Source organism: Ornithodoros turicata, chromosome 5 (assembly GCF_037126465.1).
Source record: "Ornithodoros turicata isolate Travis chromosome 5, ASM3712646v1, whole genome shotgun sequence".
Taxonomy (NCBI): domain Eukaryota; kingdom Metazoa; phylum Arthropoda; class Arachnida; order Ixodida; family Argasidae; genus Ornithodoros; species Ornithodoros turicata.
Window position 1 is genome coordinate 62715684 of NC_088205.1, and position 21243 is coordinate 62736926.

A 21243-nucleotide genomic window follows, 5' to 3' on the forward strand; every position below is an offset into this window, starting at 1 on the left:
CGAGAGTTCATTCGTTCAGTAAACATGAGCTTCAAATGACGTCACTTTCCTCAACAAGCTCCTACTCCAATCATCTCTGTCGCTCCAAAGCACGTAGCCCTCTGACGTGGAATGAGCGCTGTGCTCCCTGCTCTCCCGGTCGCTGCGGTTTCGGTTTCGGCTTCGGCTCACTTGCATATCAGAATTCGACGATGGAACAACAATAATAACAACAACTTTATTTTAAGATGATGAATGTGGAGTTTCATGGCCAGGGGCTATACTCCACCCCACTTCGGGTGGTGATATGGGGAATGATATAATGAGCCCCTTCATAATAAGTATCGAAGTCCTACGGTGTCCAAAAATGTCAAAAGGGCTTTGAGGGTGGAGTGTTGGTGGGCTAGATTTGGCCAGGGACCAAGCAATTTTGAGAAAGAGAGAGAGAGAGGTGGGGGGTGAGACACCATGATCACGAGGGGGGGGGGGCGATCGTGCACTCTGAGTGAGTGCACGATCAAATTATAAACATATGCTCAACGTGCAGCCACAGAGCTTCGGCTATTTTTCATTTGTATATGCACTTGCTGACTTGCACTGCGGCCTCCACAGGTGGATCCGACCCAAGATCGTGTCACTTCCCTGCGCCGGGCTGAAGCGTTCCAAGTAGAATGACTGCCTTGACTACCTTCTGTGGGTGCTGCAGTGTTTTGGTTTTCCTCCCAGGTTCACTGAGTGGGTGAAAAACCTATACAGCGATATATCTTCAGAAATCGTCGTCAATGCAGAAGTATCAGCCCCTTTTAGAGTCACAAGAGGGGTCAGACAAGGATGCCCGCTGTCCCCCATGCTTTTTATAATCAGTCTCGAGCCATAATGTTCGTAATGTTGCGCTATCTGCACGCATCAATGGGTTTCCTCTCCCTGGGACTGGAGAAGTTAAAATATCTGCCTATGCGGATGACATCGTTTTATTTCTAAGGGACAGCGACAGTGTAACACACATGTTCGAGATTTTTCGGCAGTATGGAAAACTATCGGGAGCCCAGCTGAATTTACGAAAGTCAAAGGCGCTTACGGTGGCGGGTTTCAGAGAGCCACTTCCTCCAGACATATCATACACTCCAGAAATAAACATCCTCGGCGTGCTTTTCACACAAGTCGGAGCCAGCGAGCGAAACTGGATCGTGATCTTGGAGAAACTTGCTGGACAAATTGAAGTGGCCCAGCAGTTCAACTTGTCTTTCCAAGAACGGGTGTTCTTGATCAAGTCTGTGTTCTGTAGCAAGTTGTGGTATGCTGCCCGCATCATGTATCCCCCAGCCAGAATCACAGCTAAAATCAACTCTCTTGTATTTCGTTTCCTCTGGAACGGAAGAAAACACTGGTTACCACGGGACATCTTGCGATGGCCTAAGTCAGAAGGTGACTGGAGCTTTCCGTGTATCGAGATGTATTCCTCTATCTTTGCCATGAAAGGAGTACTGCACATTCTAGAACGAGTTGACTCCCCTGCTCGGCCGCTGGTACTGTTCTGGCTAGGACCATCAAGGAGAGTACTAGTGCCGCGTGGACTCGGAAACAGATGTCCGGCGGTTGAAGAACCACCATTGATTTACAAAAAAGTAGTCCAGATATTCAATCGTTTACAGGAAGCTGTGCCTGATCCGGACCCTCGACTCGCCTCAGTTTCTCGCTTATGCGAAGAACTCTTCCACAAAAAGAGCATCGAAGAAGGTGACGCGCACTTGGGCAGGTTCAAGAAGGGAAGGCAGCCCACTGGCCTGAACAGTGAAGTGAGCGATTTTTTCTGGAAAGCAAGTTGGCACATATTGCCAACGAAAGACAAACTGGCCAGGTGGGGTCTTCTCAGCAGTCCCTCACGTTCCAACTGCGGCGCCGAGGAAAATAGTGACCATGTGCTACGAGAGTGTGTCACAGCAAAGACTCTGTGGACACTCGTGTGTCGCCGCTTTTCCATTCGGTATCGGCCTATGCAACAGATGAGGACAAGGTTCGAACAGCTAATCATGATAATAGCAGCTTTTACGCTTTGGAAATTTCGCTGCACAGCCGTAGCTCAGAATAGAAGAAACCGGCTGATGCACCCCAGACTCTCCATGGTGACTCAACTAGTGACAGACTACTTAGAACACAGACTGTTTTTGTTGGGTGAGCAGGAGTTTTCGCGACACTGGTCCTGCCGCCACGTTGCTCTTCACAACGGACGTGTACGACTAACGGGGCTCATCTATACATAGTGTGCTTCTCTTAGTTAGGCAACCATAGGTTAATGCACTTATAGCACGTACCTTGCATTTGTGTATACTGGAACTGGAGAAGGTAAATGACATCGTTTTGTTTCTGGGGGATGGCGGCCGTGTTGCACACTGGTCTGAGATTTTTCGGCAGTCAGGCTTTGTGATATTTTGAACATTTCGTAGACGGGTGAAATAAATATTCTATTCAGTAGAACGAAACAGTCAGACTGAATGTAAATTTCCCTTAGCGCTTTATAATTAACTAGTTTAAGTCATAATAAATCGTTTTTTGTTTAACTTAATAACCCTACTTCTGTTGTCCACGTCTCGTTTATTTTGTATTTATATCGTTTCGTGCCCATCCGGCCTTTCATTTCTTCGACCTTTGATCTCTTCATGTAGTTACAGATCATGTTACAAAACTACATTACCCTTGTACAATCACGGTGCAGCTGCAGCGGTGTTATGTTAAACTATTAGACAACGTTTATGATGTCTTTCACTCGAAAGAAATCGCCATTGACTTTGCCTACTCCCTCGGAGACATTTCCTTGAAGAAATTGAACGTATCTCGTGACCTCGGTGTTTGTGTGGGTTGCAAGCTAAAGTTTGCAGAGCATGTTAACTGTATTGTAAGTTCTTTTTTCTCTGTTTTGGGCCTTATTACAAGAATCACTCGTGGTTTCAGTTCTACTGATTGCTTTACAAGACTGTTCCGTGCTCTTATTATCCTGAAGCTGGAATAGCGTTCGGTAGTGTGGAATAGTATCAGTCTAGTTCTGACATCTAAGATCAAGGATGTACAGCGTAGATTTATCCGGATCCATTATGAGAGATATTTGGGAAGGAGTTTCTGTTATGAATACGTGATAATTTTAAATCGCTGTGATATGGAATCGTCAGATTGTAGACGTAGGCTACAACTTGTGTTTTGGTCTTACTTTACAAGTGTGTGCATGGCATTTTTGAATCTGAATGTTTGACACGAACAATTTGTTTCAATGCTTGCGCTATTAACAACTACCCAGGCAGCACCCCAATGTGGGTCCCAGGCTGGAAAAATATAGGCGATATCAGATTCCCGAGGGCGAAATGTAGACTATATTTCCCAGTTGAATCCAATATTATTCGTTCTATGGCAAAATGTGGACCATATTACCAGTTTTCAGTGAAAATTCGTTGGTCGGTGGCTATATTTTGACCGCATTGCCCATTTTCAACCAATATTGCTCCGTCGCCGGCGATATGTTCACCATATTTCCAAATTTCATGGGATATTGTTTGAGTGACGGCTATATGTAGTTCACATTGCCCACCTCGAGGCAATGTTGTTTTGTCACGAGCTATATTCGAACCGCATTGCCCGCTTCCATCCGATACGGTTTGCTCCTCGGCAATAGATAGACCACAATGCCCATATTCAGCCAATATCGCCTGTTTCATTGCTATATTGCGACCATATTTCTAGTGACCAGCGAATATTGACTGATTGATGGCAACCTTGGATGAACATTTCCATGCAGCAATGATTATTGGAAGAATAATGGTAAACGTGGTAGTTCCAGTGTCCCAACAATAATGGACCAGGATCCATAGTGTGCTGCCAGGGTAAGGCGTCGTCAGATGTTCCAAGTGCCTCAAGTGAATTTAGTAAACCCAATAATGCGCTTGCAATGTTTATTTAATGGGGTACATAATGTTTGTGATATTTACCTGTTTATTTCAAACGTTAAAAAATTCAAAAGGCTCTTAACCAGTACTTACTAACTCAGTCTGCTGTGTTTTATTGATTGCCCATGCACCATTGTTTAGGCTCTTGGGCCGACTATGGCCAAGTTAATAAAATGAAATGTAATGTAATCATGAATCACTTATAACAACACGCAGTAAAGCACTTTAGAAACAGGGAAAAGATAACATGTTAGGTCTGCTAGTAATGAATTCCGAATCCTAGTTGAATAGTGACCAAATCTGGGTTGGAGTGGAAAGCCGAGAAAAGAGCGAGGTTGGTACGAGAACGGACGACACCAGAAAAGGTCTGGTGCAGTTGGAGTTCCGGAGCCAGTTCGACACTGAAGATAAACCGCAAGCTGTCGAGACACCTGCCATCGAGAACATCCTATCGAAGTCTATTTGCGACTAGCATCCTACACGGAATGACGAAGATATGGCAGGCGCGGTGATCTTTCCGGGGAGTCCATCACGTACGGGGTCAGTTTGCCAGATGTACAGTCTTTGCACCTGCGAAATCAGACGCTGACATGCTAACGATGAACTCGTTGTCAGGAACTCTAACTTTAGACCAGGACTCTAAAACTCTAACTGTACAAGGTCTCAGATTTTGGTCCGCCCGCAGTTGGGCCGTGCCCTTGAACGCGCGGCTAATAACACGGTCGTCGGGTCAACATCCTTTGCGGTGGTGTTCCCGGGAATATTTTTCCAAAAATCTTACACAAACTTGTGAACAGTCATGTAGACTGCAGTTACTTGTTGCCTCTCGTCTCATATCGTGATCCAGTATTTTTTATTAGGCGGTTTGCTCCTTTTTATGTACCTTGCCGCTCTGACCTTTGCCCCTTTGCCGAATCTTAAGTACATTCAATGCGATGTCTGTATCTTCAGATTCGTCTTTATTTTGAGTTACCTGGAGGGTTCTCAAGTGTTGCCTTTTTAAACACTCGTTATTAGCTCCCTAATGTGTTTCAGTTATAATTCCATTTGTTTGCTCTAATCATTCCGTTTTTCCTTCTCTTGTTCGTGCACCATTACGTAAACGTTCGCGTCGTTTATGGGCACTAATAAATAAACATCTAAACATCTAAATAAACATCTTAGATGGACTTTCTAGGGTGCAATTGCTGCACAAAGCTTTGCTGCCAGGAAGATGAGAAATTTTATCTGAGAAAGTTCCCTATGTGCAGCTTGTGCAGTGGAATGGTCATGGATAGATCTCTCAATCAAAGGACAATTGTCCCCAGAAATGTACTCGTCAAGAGCAGTTATCGAGCAGGAATGGCCATATTCAGCCAACTTTATAACCCTAGGACAAAAACCACTCTTGAAATCAGGCCGCTGGAGAAGACTCACAATTATGCCATGACAAAGACGTTTTGTAGGAAACAAGCAGACGCCAAAGAAAACGGTAGCTTATCCCCTCAGCGCCAATAAGATGAAGGAGGCGGAGAAATACTGCGTCGATATTGCTAAAAATGGTATCCTTTGGAAGCGAGCTATCGAACTTGCAAAGAGGGGAAGATATTCCACCTCTCGACCTCATCAACTACCATCCCTTTTCGGACGGCATTTCAATCATGCGTCTTCAAGCATGTCTCCGAGGGTACTAATCATCCTACTATTTTGTCTCATTATCAGTAGCGTTTTAGCGTCCTGCTGCCGCCTTACAAGCATCACCGACTTCTATACAGCGTCGTAAAAAGTGTGCTTGCGGAAGTGCGACAACGCATCTGGATGTTACGAGCTCGTTAGCTGCTAAGAAGATTACGCATTGAAGCAGCAGGAACCATGCTTTTACGTAAATGCTGTGTCGCATGAAACCATCACAGAAACGCATCCATTTCATGTAGTCAGAGTCGTTGTGGCGTGGAGGAAAACGCTGGCAAAGTGACAAGCAAGGAGGATATCGCTCTCTTGACATCTGCAGTACTCCGAGCCAGTAGGGTAGCCAGAAAAATATTTCGGGAGGGCTTCTACGAGCACTTTACATGGGGGTAACGGTTTCATCCTCACTTTCCCTCTCCCAAATGCACTTCCAAAGGTACGGTTGGGGGGTTGAACCCCCCTCCCCCCTATGGATACGCCACTGGTCCGAGCAGTAACTGGTAAACGGTTTATCAGCAGCGTCATTTATTCTTGATAGAACGGAGCTGTTTTGAGGCTGGAATACAAAATTAGACGAACGCCGCACAAGCCTGAAGGTGCCTAAGTGTTGAAACATAATGCAGTCGTTTAAAAAAAGAAAGAAAAAGAAACCGACAGGAGTCGAACCGCGCACCTCTTGGTTGCAGGGACCAGTAGTGCAGTACGCTCTTTTTAGGCATTTATTCTCAGCCATGCATGCAAACAAAAAACATGTACCAGCTCAAGGAATAATGATAATGATGATGATACTACTACTACTAATAATAATAACAATAATACTTTATAGAATAAGGTACCTGCAAACAGCAATGCCTATACATTAGTGCACCAAAGTCAGACGTTGAGGTAGCGAAGCACTCCGGTCTAAAATGACGCTGAAATGAATTAAATTGGTCAACATGAATGGACACAGAGTTAAAAGACATCTCTTGTGGGGGACTGGTGAGCTGCGGTATCTTCCGTATAAAACGGGGACATATTACGGACGACGGGAATCGGTGCAGCGCATGAAAATTCAGCAAACTAATTCCGTATGTCGTATTCAAAATGTTATGGAGTACACCCTGTTGAAAAAAAGCCAAATAGGTTGTATGCGATCCTATTTATGCTATACAAATTGATGTAGGATCCTTTATGTCCTATTTTGTATCATGTGAGAAAGTTGTGGGATCCTATATGTCCTATATTCATTCACATATAGGTGAGTCATAGGATCCTACATGTCTCGTATTAGGCTATGTAGGAGAGTTGCGGTGTCCTACTTGTCCCATATTCGGCAATATAGGAGAGTTGTAGGACACTACATTACCTATATCCGGCTACGTAGCAGACTTGTAGGATCCTACAAGGCATCAAAAAGGAGCTATGGGAGATCTTACGTGACCTGTTTGGTTTCATGTGGGGAGGACGTGGGGAATTATTTTGAGATATGGAAGTGATATATTAACACGGCAACAAACATTATTTGATATATATATATATATCCTTCAAAACTGGGGCCAGAACGAACTAGTCATATTCAATCATGTTTGCCAATGCGCACACATACGGCAGGTTATCAAATGCGAATTCTATTAGAACCACTGCAAATGAATATATATTTTTAGGTTGAAAACAACTGAATGGACAGGTTGCATTCATTTATGGAACATGCATAGAGCATGCCCATTACTAGTCGACGAAACATCAAGCATACAATGATGCGTGCATTCTTTTGAGTGCTATTTAAGCACAAACTTCGACAGCAGTGCGCAACCGGTCGAGGTGGCGGTTGAACCCCATCGAGCGACATTGCGGTGTCGATGGGGTTCTCGGTCTAATATCTAGGACTAAACCCGTTCTATCAGGACGCGGTTTGTTGTGACAGATTCCCCAATCCTTCGCCTTCACGTGCACGCTCACGGCTCGCAGGAAATCCTAAAAGTAGTCGAGATACTTTGAAATTCCAGGCCTCCGTCTGCACTTCCGATACACTCGGAGCTCCGTAACATCCGCCCCGCTAGTCAGGTCGACGCCAGAATTTCCGTCCTAGTAGGACTTGAGTCGCTCTACGATCGGTCAAATGGAACCATGGGTCGGTCTTTAGCGGTTCGGGGGTTATGGGCAGAGACGCGTTCGTAACTCTGTTTTTCTAAACTTTGAGGCCCCTTTTCGGAAGGAAGCCCGCGTCGGACAGTTTTCATCTTTCTGGAGTGTACTCGTCTCAACTCGGTGAACGTGGCAAAATTTACTACAGCTGTCAAAGTCTTCTGGTTCTCGAGCTACCGGTTTCCGTGTTTACACTCCTCCCAATACATGGGACTGCCGGCTGTTTTTTTCCTAAAACCATTTCCATTGCACCTACAGAGTCGTGTTTGACATAGTTTTGAAGCGCTTGGCGTGCTCTTTCCAACCGCTTTAATCCCGTAAGCGCGCGACTCTCCGTTCCCCAGATATGGGCTTTGGAGTTGGAGGGTCATGGCGCTGGCGCCAGCAAGTCTGGCTGACGCCGCTCGGAGACGCTTCCGTGGGTGCCGTTCCTTTAGTGCCGTAATCTCGCTTACCTAACTTCCAATTTACTGGAAATTAATTTTGGATGCGTGTTCTTCGTTCTTTGCTCTACAACTTTTCAATTCGCACCTCCCGTCTATTTACTACAGGTTGTGGCGTTATTCCCGAAATTCCTTAGGCTGACTCTCCTTCTGCAACCTTCGTCCCTGTTTTTAGGTTTGAACCCTGCGGGAGATCTGAATCACCTATTAACGGATTCGTGCACTCCGAACACCGATCGGGTAGAAACTTGCGGGATCTTTCTAGCTCTCTCCATTCTGGAGTGAGGACAACATGGCAACAGCGGCTCGTTATACATGGGGCTGGGGGCGTTTTTTTCGATGTCGGTTGTTTGTTGGCGTAGAAATGTGATTGAAGACTTATTTTGACAGGAAAAACGTCCTCTTTCCAATGGCACTGGTCGCCCGTACGCGCGACTTTCTGCTTTCTGGATGTAGCGCGGTAGCGCGAGGAGAGCATGGAGGAGAGCCGTTACAGCCAGGCGGCGCCCTTGGAGCTTCGAATTCCTCCAGCTCATTTGGAAGGGAAATCTTAGAAGCGTTCGGACGCATGTCCAGAGAGCTCTCGTTCGGGAAGCGTCTTTCGTTGTAGTTTTGGTGGTTTTGGTGCCCCGCAGTGCTGTGACTGTATTTCATGCCTTACTAGTGGTATCTGGACCTGTTTCTGTGTGTGTACCTTGGAAGACCGAAAGCTGTTGGATTTCGTGAATTGAAGGTTAGTTGTGTGCATGTAATGCCATGTTTCGTGCACCTTTTGCTTTGTATTCTTCCTAGCGTGTGGGTTCCTATAACTTTATCCGCTCAGTGCGATTATTACCCTATTGTTATCTATTGCCTTATCCTCCATCTGTAATCGTGTGCTCTTACCCTGTTGGTTAACCTGTATCATCTCTTAACATCAGGTTGATATCATGTGTGATGCTTCAGCGGCCCTGCTACAGTGTACCGGTGCTCTAAAGATACAGATCTTCCTTTTTTGGTTATTAATTCATAATAACTCAGCTTGGGTCATGCATATTTTCCCCGAGTGTGGAAGAAACATGCACAAAATGTAAATAATCGCGGATATTATAAGTCAACGCGCATTGTTTTCATCCTGTTCAGGTAATGCCTTACTGACACCCTTGCTGTAGCCCCAGTTGTCATAGTTACAATTAACTGCTGCATCTTACTGCTAACACACAAAACAATTGTCTTTGGACCTCAAGTAACAGCATATGTGGGAAGTCTGGTTAACCTGTGCACGAGTTTTGGCACATTTTATGTGACACATAATGTATTATCCCTTGTTAAATCTAGCTTCCTAACTCGCTTTATTGTTTCAGATGCCTTCAAGAAATATATCTTAGAGCTATCATCTAGCATGATCTGTAAAGGTGTTGAAGACGCTGTACATCAGGCAAGAGTGTGATTGTTCAACAGACATGTCAGAGGGATGATGAACGATATCAATAAAAAATAAAAAAATAGAAGCTGCATGCTTTGTTATTTCCTAATATACACAGCGCAATAGGGTGCACAAATTATACAGGATCACCACGAGAGACTTGGACCTATTTGCATGTAGGACCCAATGTAGGTCCCACAATCAAATAGGATCCTGTTTATATGTAGGATCGCATTTGCATGTAGGTCCCACAACCAAATACGATCCTGTTTATATGTAGGATCGCATTTGCATGTAGGACCCACAATTAAACAGGATCCTATTTGTATGTAGGTTCCTTCATCATGTAGGACATGGTGTCATAATACCATATGGAGTCAAGTAGGAATTTCCAATAGGGCAAGAAAATGTAATCACGACTGATTCAAGGCGATCAGTGAAAAACGACGAAGACGGAGAGAATATACTTTCAGAAGGGAGTGAGTACACCTTGGGGTACACCTGAGAACGCCACATAATCGTCAGGGAAGCCGCTGCCTGTCAACTTTCACGGCATTACCTGTTTCTTCTAAATAACTTAGGAACCACTGAACAAAATGACAGCTGAGGCCATAGCAGTCGAGCTCACGTACAAGGAGAGAATGATTGACTAGGTCAAAAACCTTACTACAAACAAAATACACTATCAACTTGACCCTTTTTATGCAAATAAGGGGCCACGTAATTAAGAAAGGCGTCCGAATTTGTTTCCACTGACTGGCGAGGCAAAAAGTCATGCTGAGATTCACACATGAATAATATGTCGGCACAGTTCCCCTAGAAGTCGGCCCAGGACGCACATTCCCTAGAGCTTTAGTCGTGATGTTGCCCACCTCTGTGAGGCCGACAACGGCGGGCTCTCATTAGCACTACCACCACACATCAATCTATTAAAATGTGGCAGAAGATATTTGTACAAGACTTTTTCAAACATCTATAAGAACGCCGTCATTCTTATAGCTGTTTTTTAAACACCTATAAGAATGACGGCAGCAAAGATACCGACCTGTAATTAGAAACATCACTTGTCCTTCCACTCTTAAAGACTGGGACAATAACAGCAGGCTTCCATAGTGCGGGATACTGACAGCGAGATAACCAAAGGTTGAATACATGAGTTAGCGAAGGTGTAAAAATGCTAGTACATCCTCTAACTATAAAGAGTGGTATGCCATCATGACCAGCTGCTATTCCCGAATAAATGTCGCGGATGGCTTGCACAACGTCTTCTGAGATCGTCGGTACTTGGACCACGTTAACCATCACACACGACAAGTTCGGATTTAGGAGAAAGTAGACTTGAAGAGGCTTGAAAACTACTGTGCCAATAGTTAACTTATTTCATCTGGCTCACTCACATATTTGTCGTCCACACGGAAAGAAAGTTGATCTTACGAAGAACATCGCATTCCTATATTTCACAAACTTCCAGAAAGCTCTTGGACATGTTTCCTTTTCCTTTAATAAACTTTCGTACCTCCCCCCCCACCCCCTGGCCACGTGCGTAGACTTGACGATATCTCGCAGTTGTAAGTCAACTTATTACGCCTGTAAAAAATCTTGACTTCACGATATGGTGAGCTCATCTCGCTCACCATATTCACGATGACAGGCGCTAAACTCATGATACCAGTATAAACTCCCCGATCTTTTGAAATTACGAAAGAGCTTCAAAAATTTGGCGGATCAGTTTCCTCAAGCCAGCTGAAAACCACGATGTCTACAGGAAGAGGATCTTGATTTAAAAGTTGGGGGGGGGGGGGTATACATTTATTAGAAGGAAAGGTCTGGGATAAAACTGGTCATAGCTGTTTCAAGACCTCGTTATTATTATTATTATTATTATTATTATTATTATTATTATTATTATTATTTATTTATTTATTTATTTATCGTGAACATCAACATTAAGGTTCAGTCAGCGTAAGAACGCTTCGTCGACATCTGTCACAGAAGGCACAGGGATCCAGTCAATGGCTTGTACTCGTAAGTAATCACAGAGGCTTGAGTAGTTTCCTCGAGAGTAGACATACGTTTGTACAGCTTCACGCGCATGAGGCTGCCTGCTGGCTACCACTGGGAGATCAACAAGAAAAGTGGGATGCCATATATCTACGTGCACAATAGGCGCTGTGCTTCCCGGATCCACTGCTAAGCTAGTTTTTATTTATGTTTACCTCGTTAGGAATAATGCTAGCCAGAGTTGCCGGCCATGTCGTCCAGAGGGTACAATGCAATCAGGTCAAACAAGCGAGCAAATACACACATAATGCTCAACAAAGTAAACAACCAACAAATACACAACAATATAAACAGCACACCATAGTGTTATTATCATGATAAAATAGCTCAAGAGTAAGCATCGCGGTAATGGAATCAACGAAAGCATGAGCTGTTTTCGGCACAAATCTCAGAGTCTGGGAGTCTATCCCATGCAACAGAATGCATTTTGCATGGGAGCATTTTGCATGCAGATTCTTTTGCGTTGCGCGAAAGAATCAATCATCAATCAATACTGATAAAACTTACCATTTTTTCCTTCTATCTGTCATCACCACCATCATCACCAATACTGATAACAGTTAGCCCGGGGAATCGCTGTGTAAACGTCTGGACTGTGATGTATTGTACAAGCATCAGAGAAGGTAAAAATATTGGGATAGTCGATTCTGATGTCACCGCTAGTTAAGAGAAGGTCCAGGACATTTCCCGCAAGGGCTAATTGGTAGTTTCGTTGAATCAATCCTCTAAATGCGAGGAAGGATGACAAGCATCAAAATACGCACAGCGTACTGAGCATAGATTGAGAAGTTACCCGTCAAAAAGAACTCGTTACAAGTTAAGTTACCTTGTGAAAAGTGTAACTAAGTTAATAACGAAGTTCTTCAGCCTGAAACAATAGAACAGAGATATAAGAACAAACAATAGAAACAATATCCAACAATAGACCTCTCCCTGTTTGTAAACAAATGACGTCAAAGTGTTCGGCAGCGCCACCAATTTGATAGAATTGAACTACGCTCGAAGCTAAAGGTGAACAAGGTCGCGCTCGAAAGCCACGGTCTTGAGCGGATTACGATATGATCCCTTAAAGGGACGCGACCCTTGGTCCTGTTTTTCGTTCAATGGGAGGCAGAGAACAAGTGCCCGTTCGTGGAACCGAGCCCTCTCCTTCCGATTTCTTTCGGTTTCAGTCTGTCTACCAATGTCATGATGACGTTTCGCTCGTAGAGGTCTATTCGAACGCTTTGCATGTTATACTCCCTGTGGGTGCACAATGGTTCAGCTTCATTTCAATGGCAGCGGTTCTTACTTCTTGAATAAGATACTGTCATTGATTGAATATCACGTTTTATGGCAAAAAATGCCATGAAGGAACCGGAGAGAAAGAAAGAAAATATGTGGACGTGAGTTAAAAGCGAGTTAAAAGTAACTTGGAACTGAAGTTGCTTTGGGAAAATGAACCCAGTGAAAAAAAAGGTGAAGTGAAAGTGAAAAACCTGAAAAAGGAACGAGTTTCCCTGAAAGTTACCACGGCGCGAAAGTACCGAGTTAAGTTACAAGTTACCAAAAAAGGGTTAAGGTTTAGTAGGCCAGTAGTTTATTTTGCAACGGGGATTTCGATCACTGTATATTTCGAGTCACATCCGATGACAATGTATCCCCTGTTGGACCACGTTATGCACCGTCCTGTGTACCCCTGCAGCTTGCTTTGCTTTGCACTGTGGCCAATAATCGCTACAAGCGTCTATCCACACAAACGTCTAGGATGATAGAGATGCCCCCCGCTCTACCTGTGTATTCCTTCTCATGTTAGCAAGCCGTCCTTTCTGGCTGACTTTTCCTGTCCAAATAAATAGATCCCCCTTCTTATGTCCAGGAAGGAGCTTGCTCTTGCCAACCACTCCCCGAGTCACGTCATGACAGTCTTGTTTAAGTTTTCTTTCGCCCCTGAAGAGCGCGTGAACTCGTATATTTCCTCCAGTGCGAGGTTCAGTTCTTCCCCTGTACGGCCCGAAAGCCAGCACGTTCACTTCAGTAACTCCGAGCTCCAGCTCACACATCATCTCGTTGCTTTCAATCATGCGGCACAGGGGCTCCAAGTACAGGCACCAAGTACAGGTCCTTATAGCATATGAGCCAACCACTACGCAGCGCTGGCACGGCTCGACGACGAGTTACCGATAGGCCTCATTCCACGAGCGTGACACGCACTCAATGTTTTCACATTGCCTCCCACGTGTTTTATAGCGCACGCGCAGACAGACAGACAGACACACGCACGCACGCATCGCCACAACTCACTCGGCGATGAAATGTCTACTCTCGCTCCCATGCGCGGAGCAACAGTTTTATTCTTGCATAAAATCATTTCGTACCGTGCAGCACAGCATTATCTCATAATTTGAAGTTATTCATCGAGTATTCTTCTACGAGTACAGCAACAGTGGTCTCGATGCAACAGATGCCATACTGTTTTTGTTTGGTTTTTTAAGTTGGGTGCCAGTTGGCAATAACACTTACATGACCACGTTAGTATGGTATACCATAGCTTATCCGCATGAAAATCAAGTTACGGCGGTTAAGTTTCGGAATATTCCACGCATTTGCGACCTGTTTGATGACCTTTAAGTTTTCAAGCATGCACAAATTTTAGTGTGACTAGTGATCTGGCGGCATCGGCACCATGGGATTTAGTGTCTTTACAAACTGACGCGTGGAACGGCCTTCATGGACAATGCCATTCGGGACCCGAATGGCATCAGACGATAATGTCATTTGCTTTGCTCGCGTGACACAGCTATAACTGTTCTAAGCCTGGAGCGCCAGAAACAGAAGAAAACAACACAAGCCTCAAGGTGCCCAGGGACACGTCTCTTTCAATTTCAATGTTTCCATCTTTCATCTTTCAATAGCGATTCTCGCAGCTGTCTGCCTTTACGTACGACTGACTTTATTTTCAATCATTTCTTCTCGCGTTACGTAGTCTTATCGCACGTCGAGGGATTCCGCGCGTCGTTTGCCCGGATGGCGCAGCCACTATCAAACGAAATACAGCGATGAAATCGTGCGACGTTGTTATACAAGACGACCATCATCGCACTACGCTTTTCTTGAAACTCTGTCGGGAAAACCTTCATTGGGCGATACGGCAACGTCTGAGCTGTCGGGATTAAGCTCAGCAACGGAACGAGACAGCGTCGACCGGTACAACTACACTTTTCAGAGGAAATGAACTAAAGAACATCGGTGCCAGGATGTGTGAATGGTGAACCCGATATGTTCTTGATCTTCGTCATGAGATGGAAAAGGAAAGAAGAAGGCGAGGATTTAACACGTTAGTTTGGAAGTACGCATAAGATGGTCCGCGCAGATTATTCTTGCCTGTTTGTTCAGATATGTTGGTCATATACCCCTGACACGTGGGCTAGCTAGAACTCGTCTGCGGTGGGAGTCCTTTACTGCGTTAAAGCACACCTTGCTGAACTGAGGTCGCGCCGGTGACGCACGACAGTAGCGCCATCTGCTGAAACATGTCTTGAGAGTATTGTACTCACGGGCCTTCATGAACCTACGTGAGGTCTTTATAAACTACGATTAATCGATTAACTGCAAAATGGCTTTCTAACTTCATCTGAATAATTAAATAATTAAAACTGAATATTAGAATAATTAACATTAATTAAATTAAACTTTAATTTATTAAATTTAAGATTTAATTACAAATTAATTAAAATTAATTGAATAATTCAAGTATTCAAGTAGCACTATTAGACGTTAGTAATTAGTAATTAGTACTACAAGTAGTTCTATTTGAAATTGCCGTGATCGAATAATCGTCGGCTGGTTACGACTTTTCGATCGTCGAGTTTTAGTGGATCGTTAGCACTATACGAAAACGGTACGATAAAGGAAGCTATCAAATCGAAGTTTAGCAATGCGATGTCACCCGCTTCAAAGAAGGAGGGCGATTGGCTTATCATGTTTTGGGGACTGTTATCGTGAACACCTTCCGATGTACATACTTAACCAGCTCGCGTGACTGAGTGGTTAGCGTGCTGGCTATGTCACGTCGAGACTGGGAGGTACCCGGGTTCGAATCCCGTTGCCGGCTGTGCTGTCTGGGGTTTTTCCTGCGTTTTCCTCAGACGCTGTCAGATATATGTCGGCACAGTTCCCTTAGAAGTCGGCTCAGGATTCTCCCATTCTCCCAGAGCGTTAGTCGTGACGTTGCCCACCTTTGTGAGGCCGACAACGGCGAGCTCTTTCATTAGCATCTAAAACTAATAAAACACGCTAGAGAGTGTTCGTAGACCGTTGGTAACATCACCGTCAATCTACCGTACCTACCGGAACAAATGGAAGTGTGCATTACTCACTTATCAGTTGATTGGGTACAGACACGGTACTAGCTTCGGAAGCCGCTTTATCAACGGTCTACTAGCACTCACTAATATAGCAATCTCCTCTTCCGCAACGGCTCGTCACGAAATGGAGTATCTCCTTTAGCGTGTGTCATGGGACTCAAACGCCGTTCGGAAGGGTGTCCTTTACCAGTCCCGACCCATGTGGAGTACCCGGGGTTGATCTTCACCGCTGGGCGCATTCTTGGAAACTAATTTTTTCAGGAAATTCGCCCTTCCGAAAGGAAATATTTTGTGTTCCTGAATGTAGTATATTCATATATCACGATTTAAAAAAAAAAAAGTATGTGTCCAAAGTGCCTTGCATGCCCGTTTAGACTGAATGCCTCATGACTGAAGTTCTTTCGGCCGTGTGTTTTGGTTTGAACTTACGGCGCTGGAACAAACACTACACACCGGACAGACGTACAGGTTGGGACAAAAGTTTACGGAACACGCGAGCGGCGTACTTTTTCTTCGGTGCGACACCCTAGCGGCCGGCGGAAGCGGGCGAGTTCACTGCTTCGGAGGGGTGGAAGCGTGCGCTGTTACCGACACACAGTGGTAACTCCGGCGTCGCTTGGGGGATTGGGTGTGTCTGGGAAGTGGAAGCTACCGCTGTGTGTCGCTCACAGCGCACCCTTCCACCTCTCCGAAACAGTGAACTCATCCACTTCCGGCGGCCGCTAGGGTATCGCACCAAAGAAAAAGTACGCCGCTCGCGTGCTCCGTAAACTTTTGTCCCAACCCGTACGAGGACACCAACCATCACCGTCGACGGTAATGGTTGTTTCCTCGTATGTCTGTACGTGTGGTGCTTGTTCCAGCGTCAAAGTTGAAGTTAATATGTACCAAATACCCCAAGCACTGACATTAGTCAAGTTCCTTTCAGTACAAAACGGGGTCTTTCTTCCAACCTGAGGACCGAACTCTATTTATCCATACGTGATATGATGACAGCATTAGCGTCATGTAAAGCCAGAGGTTCGGAGCCTAGCGATACAAAAGAAGATAATTCATCCTGATATTCTCATATTTTGCGGACTGTTTAGGCATTCTCAAAGTCACGGAGGCTGAGCAAAGTACTCAGAAGAGAGGCCTGGGAAGCATGTAAGATTTTTCACAGCGTGTATAAGGACATACTGTTACGAAGCACAATCCCGAGTTGCTCGACGGCTATTTTAGTGTTCAATCAAATCTCTCGAATTTTTCACTGAGGTTTTATAGGGAAAACAACGTTGCGACCTGCTGGCCGTTGCGAAGCATGTAAAGATGAATGGTAACCAGAAACGACTGTGATGGTTGTTTCCTCGTATGTCTGTCTGTCTGTCTGTCTGTCAGTCAGGTGTGTGGTGTTTGTTCCAGCGTCGTAAGTGTCAGTCCTAGATTCTGTTTTCCGCCATGGTTCCGTTGGATCGCTCCTTATAAAAGGGCTAGAATGAATGTCCAATGTTCCGAAACTCTACCCCATCACCTGTGCCTGAATTGCACGCTATACGTGCAAGACATCTATTTCGGGACACTGCGCTGACGAATCCAACCTTGTCGAAAAGGGTGGAAATGTCGTGCGGCATCGTAAGCGATCGCTTTTACCGAAAGTCCTCCGGTGAGGTCCGGGGTCTAGAATGTCGACAAATCAGACGACAATGTCCAAGCAACCAAGTATACCATCAGTACACTTTTAACACGTTCTGCCTTATAGTTGTGCCTACAATATAGAGCTTAGAACGTCAGTATCCCCTTAAAACCGTTGAGAGTTTGATTATATATATGGAAAAAGAGAAGATATCACCTGACGAATTCTGCTACTCACACAAAGATCCCCTAAATGAAAGGAAAAAGAAAAATGAAAAGATAAAAATAGAAAAACATCACTCCCTCCCAGTCACCGTACTGTACGTGCACATGCAAAGCTACATCTCCTAGAAGTGAAATGAATTGCGAGAAACTAACGGGAACGAGATTCCATATCACTGCTCACTATGAACTTGACAAGCCTGATAACGCCGCATCTCTCTTCTTGGGTTGCCTTACACCCAGCACTTTCACAATAAAGTACCAATTTGGGCCTGTTGGTCACACATGATAAAATAGCTAAAACCAGTGTTAAAAACACTAAGAACAAAACAGTGCGTCAGTCCTGTTTTGTTCTTAGTGTTTTTAGCACTGGTTTTAGCTATTTTAGCACTTTCACTATATCGAAGGTTCTATTGTCCAAGCGGTCTAGAGCAGACTTCAATGTACCTTTTGGGGATGCATATCTTGTGCAGTGCATAACGATGTGTTCCGTGTTTTCCACAGATGCACACACTGGACAGTTTGCTGAACTAGCCCCGCCGACGTTATGGGGAAACTGGTGACCATAACGTTAAGGCGAAACCGATACAAAAGCGTTTGTATAGGTCGCGGTATGCTGGACGGAACACGGAACTTCAGCTCCTGGCCAATCTGATGAAGCAAGGATGACCGTCTGTCGACTTGTAACCATAGCTTTGTGCATATGTCTTCTGTCAGGAATTTAAACTGGTGTTTCACATCTGACCTGGAATATGTCACCGGGTGTTCCGTTGACGACCTTAAAATCGTTGTTGTTGTTGTTGGTTGGTTAAATAACAAGGGGAAGTTGAATACGCTCAAGCGAATTCTGCTACCCCCCAAAAAAGAAACTGTACGGTCGCACCACAGAAGGTGCGAGCGCACCGCAAAAGTTCATCGGGGCGAGCGTCACAACCGTGAAAAAATGGCTAGGAAGCAAGCGAGCTGGTGAAGATGATGCATAATGTAAAATCTCGAGACTATAGGGAACAAGAAAGAACACACGAAACACAGGAAACAAACACGAAGTCTCGTGACAAAGACTTCGTGTTTGTGTCTGTCCTTTCTTGTTCTCTAGTCTCGGGGTTTTACATTATGCATAACGACCGCGACCACGCAGGACCGAGCGCGCCGTTCACATCAAGGATCATAGTAATGCCCACGCACCGTCTAGTATAGGGTTTCTAGTCCAGATTTCACAATGAAATTGACAAGAGCATTGAAGGCCGCGTCCCTGTGCTTAGCGTCCCATACGCCTAAGACTTTAAATCCTTTAAGACCTTAAAATCGTGTTTTCAACTGCACCCTCCACTTCTCCTATATCATGACTCCCCATTCATCATCGTAAAATAAAGTTGTTGTTGTTCCTATATCAGGCAGCATTCCACCGCCATCGATCTGGATATTTAGGATCATTACCTGAACTACTTTTTCTTTTAAACACATTTACTTTTTGCTACATTTCTCAGCAGTAAGCTTTGGTCAACATGAGCGAAGGCATAAAAGCACTGAACGCGTTCGATGTTATCCTTGAAATTTAAATGGGAGCAAAATATGAAAAGTGCTAAGAAGATACGACGGGAGCCAGAACACGTTTTCTTCGATCACTCGGAGGAATTATGTTTCTTGAGGGTTCGTTTTTTTGCAGTTAGGAGTACATAATGATGCATTAACGGCAGAGATGGGGAAGTTACTGTGCAAAACAAAACAAAATGTAACTAAGTTACTGACGAAGTTACAGGTAATAAAAATGAACTTGAAGTTCCTAAGCTACTTTGTGCTACTAAGCTACTTCTACTACTACTTCTACTTCTATTAGTTACTTGCTACCTAATATACACTTTTCAGTTCTTGACGTTTTTATAATTAATTCAGATATATTGATCTGAAAATTATAATTCCTAAGCTATATTATAATTTGATCTAAGCTACACCTTTGTAGTTTTTTTCGGGGGTCGCCGCCATCTTCCGATGGAAACGAACCGAGCAAAAAAAAAAAAAAGAAAGAAAGAAAGAAAATGGGCGTTGCAAGACGTTGCAAGACGGCGAAGAAGCGTGGTTCACTATGCACGCGAAAGCTATAGTGCCGTAAATACATGTAAATGTCTACTGTTTCTGAGTGTTGTGTTAGCTTTGATATACGAAAACTATACCAATACCTCATATGACGAAAGATGCCTACCTTTATGTACTTCTTTAGGGAAGCATTGGATGATTTTGATCTCGTAATAAGGTTCTTGAACGGAGCACAAAGCAGGCATTGAAAGTTTAGGTTTCATGAGTTGTCCTCTACCCAGATGTCTTAGAACCCCCCAAAGTTTTAATCCTGCTACACAATGCCCTTCGTCATTATAAATACACTGCTCGTCGCTATGATGAGCGTCACCCGAGGCTCCTAATGTACGGCCAGAACACAAATTTGCAACGTTCACCGCGTAACAACATGGGAGTCGACCGGCGTGCACATGGCTGTCGCCTCACTAGGGAGCGATGTTGGTAGACCAGAATCGAAGAGAGGGAACTTGGAACTTCCCCAAGTTACTTTGGCAAAGTCACCGAAAGTAAAGTTGGCAAAGTTAAGTTAAAAGTTACCGAAAAAAGTAGCTTAGTTGCAGTAACGAGTTACCCCAACACTGATTAACGGTATATTTTTCTATAACTACGGTACATATAACTGGTTTATAAACGCAAAATATGGAGAGTATGATACTATGACTATAGTCATTAATACACGTGCAGTTTGCTTACCGGTCCATAAGGTATGACGTGCATGTAGGTTTTGCGGCGAGACCGACGAGACTGAACCGGAATGGCGGGAAACATGGGGATAACAGTACTGCATAAGGACAACCTAACATCATTCGTAGCCTCGTGGTACGGATATTTCCGAAACATTTGGGTTCGCTCACGTTCACTTCTAGCGTGATATTACTGCTTGCGACAACCGGACACACTGGTATGGGAAATATAGACTTTGTACATAACATTGACGAGTCTCGCCTGCAGTAGCTCTGCACCAGCACGCACGCAAAAACCATGACACCGTGCAATATATGCGTTGTCAAAGTAATTCCACTGTTTTCTCGCGTGCACGATGAACTCTGAGTCAAAAGACAAAATGTAACTGTTTCGCTCACCAATGTGAAGATACCGCTCGCGTAGCTTCCGTGCCGAAGCGTTGTCCGACAACAGCACCTCTTCAGGACAGCCATCCTTCCCCGAGAGTCACGCAGAAAAGCTCTGCTCGCCCAACATACACGCTCGATGAACTCTCAACTCCGCTCTCCTCCCTAGGTGTCCCTAAGTGTCCCTAGGAGGTTCCCTAGACAGAAGCCGGCGCGCAATAGCACCTCTCTAAGGTCCATAGTTATTCGAGGGTTCATTTTTCGATTCCGTTTAACGTGACAATATCGATGTCGACAAGATGAGTT

General features: G+C 44.5%; 1 protein-coding gene across 1 annotated transcript in view; it reads right to left on the reverse strand.

Moving 5' to 3' along the window:
- Positions 1-21030, reverse strand: part of LOC135396126 (uncharacterized) — a 166593-nt gene extending 145563 nt beyond the window's left edge. The window contains exon 1 of the mRNA XM_064627164.1: positions 20950-21030. Coding sequence (XP_064483234.1) covers positions 20950-21024 — 75 coding nt within the window. The 5' untranslated portion in view covers positions 21025-21030. The remainder of the gene's footprint in view (positions 1-20949) is intronic.
- Between the last annotated feature and the right edge of the window lie 213 nt (positions 21031-21243).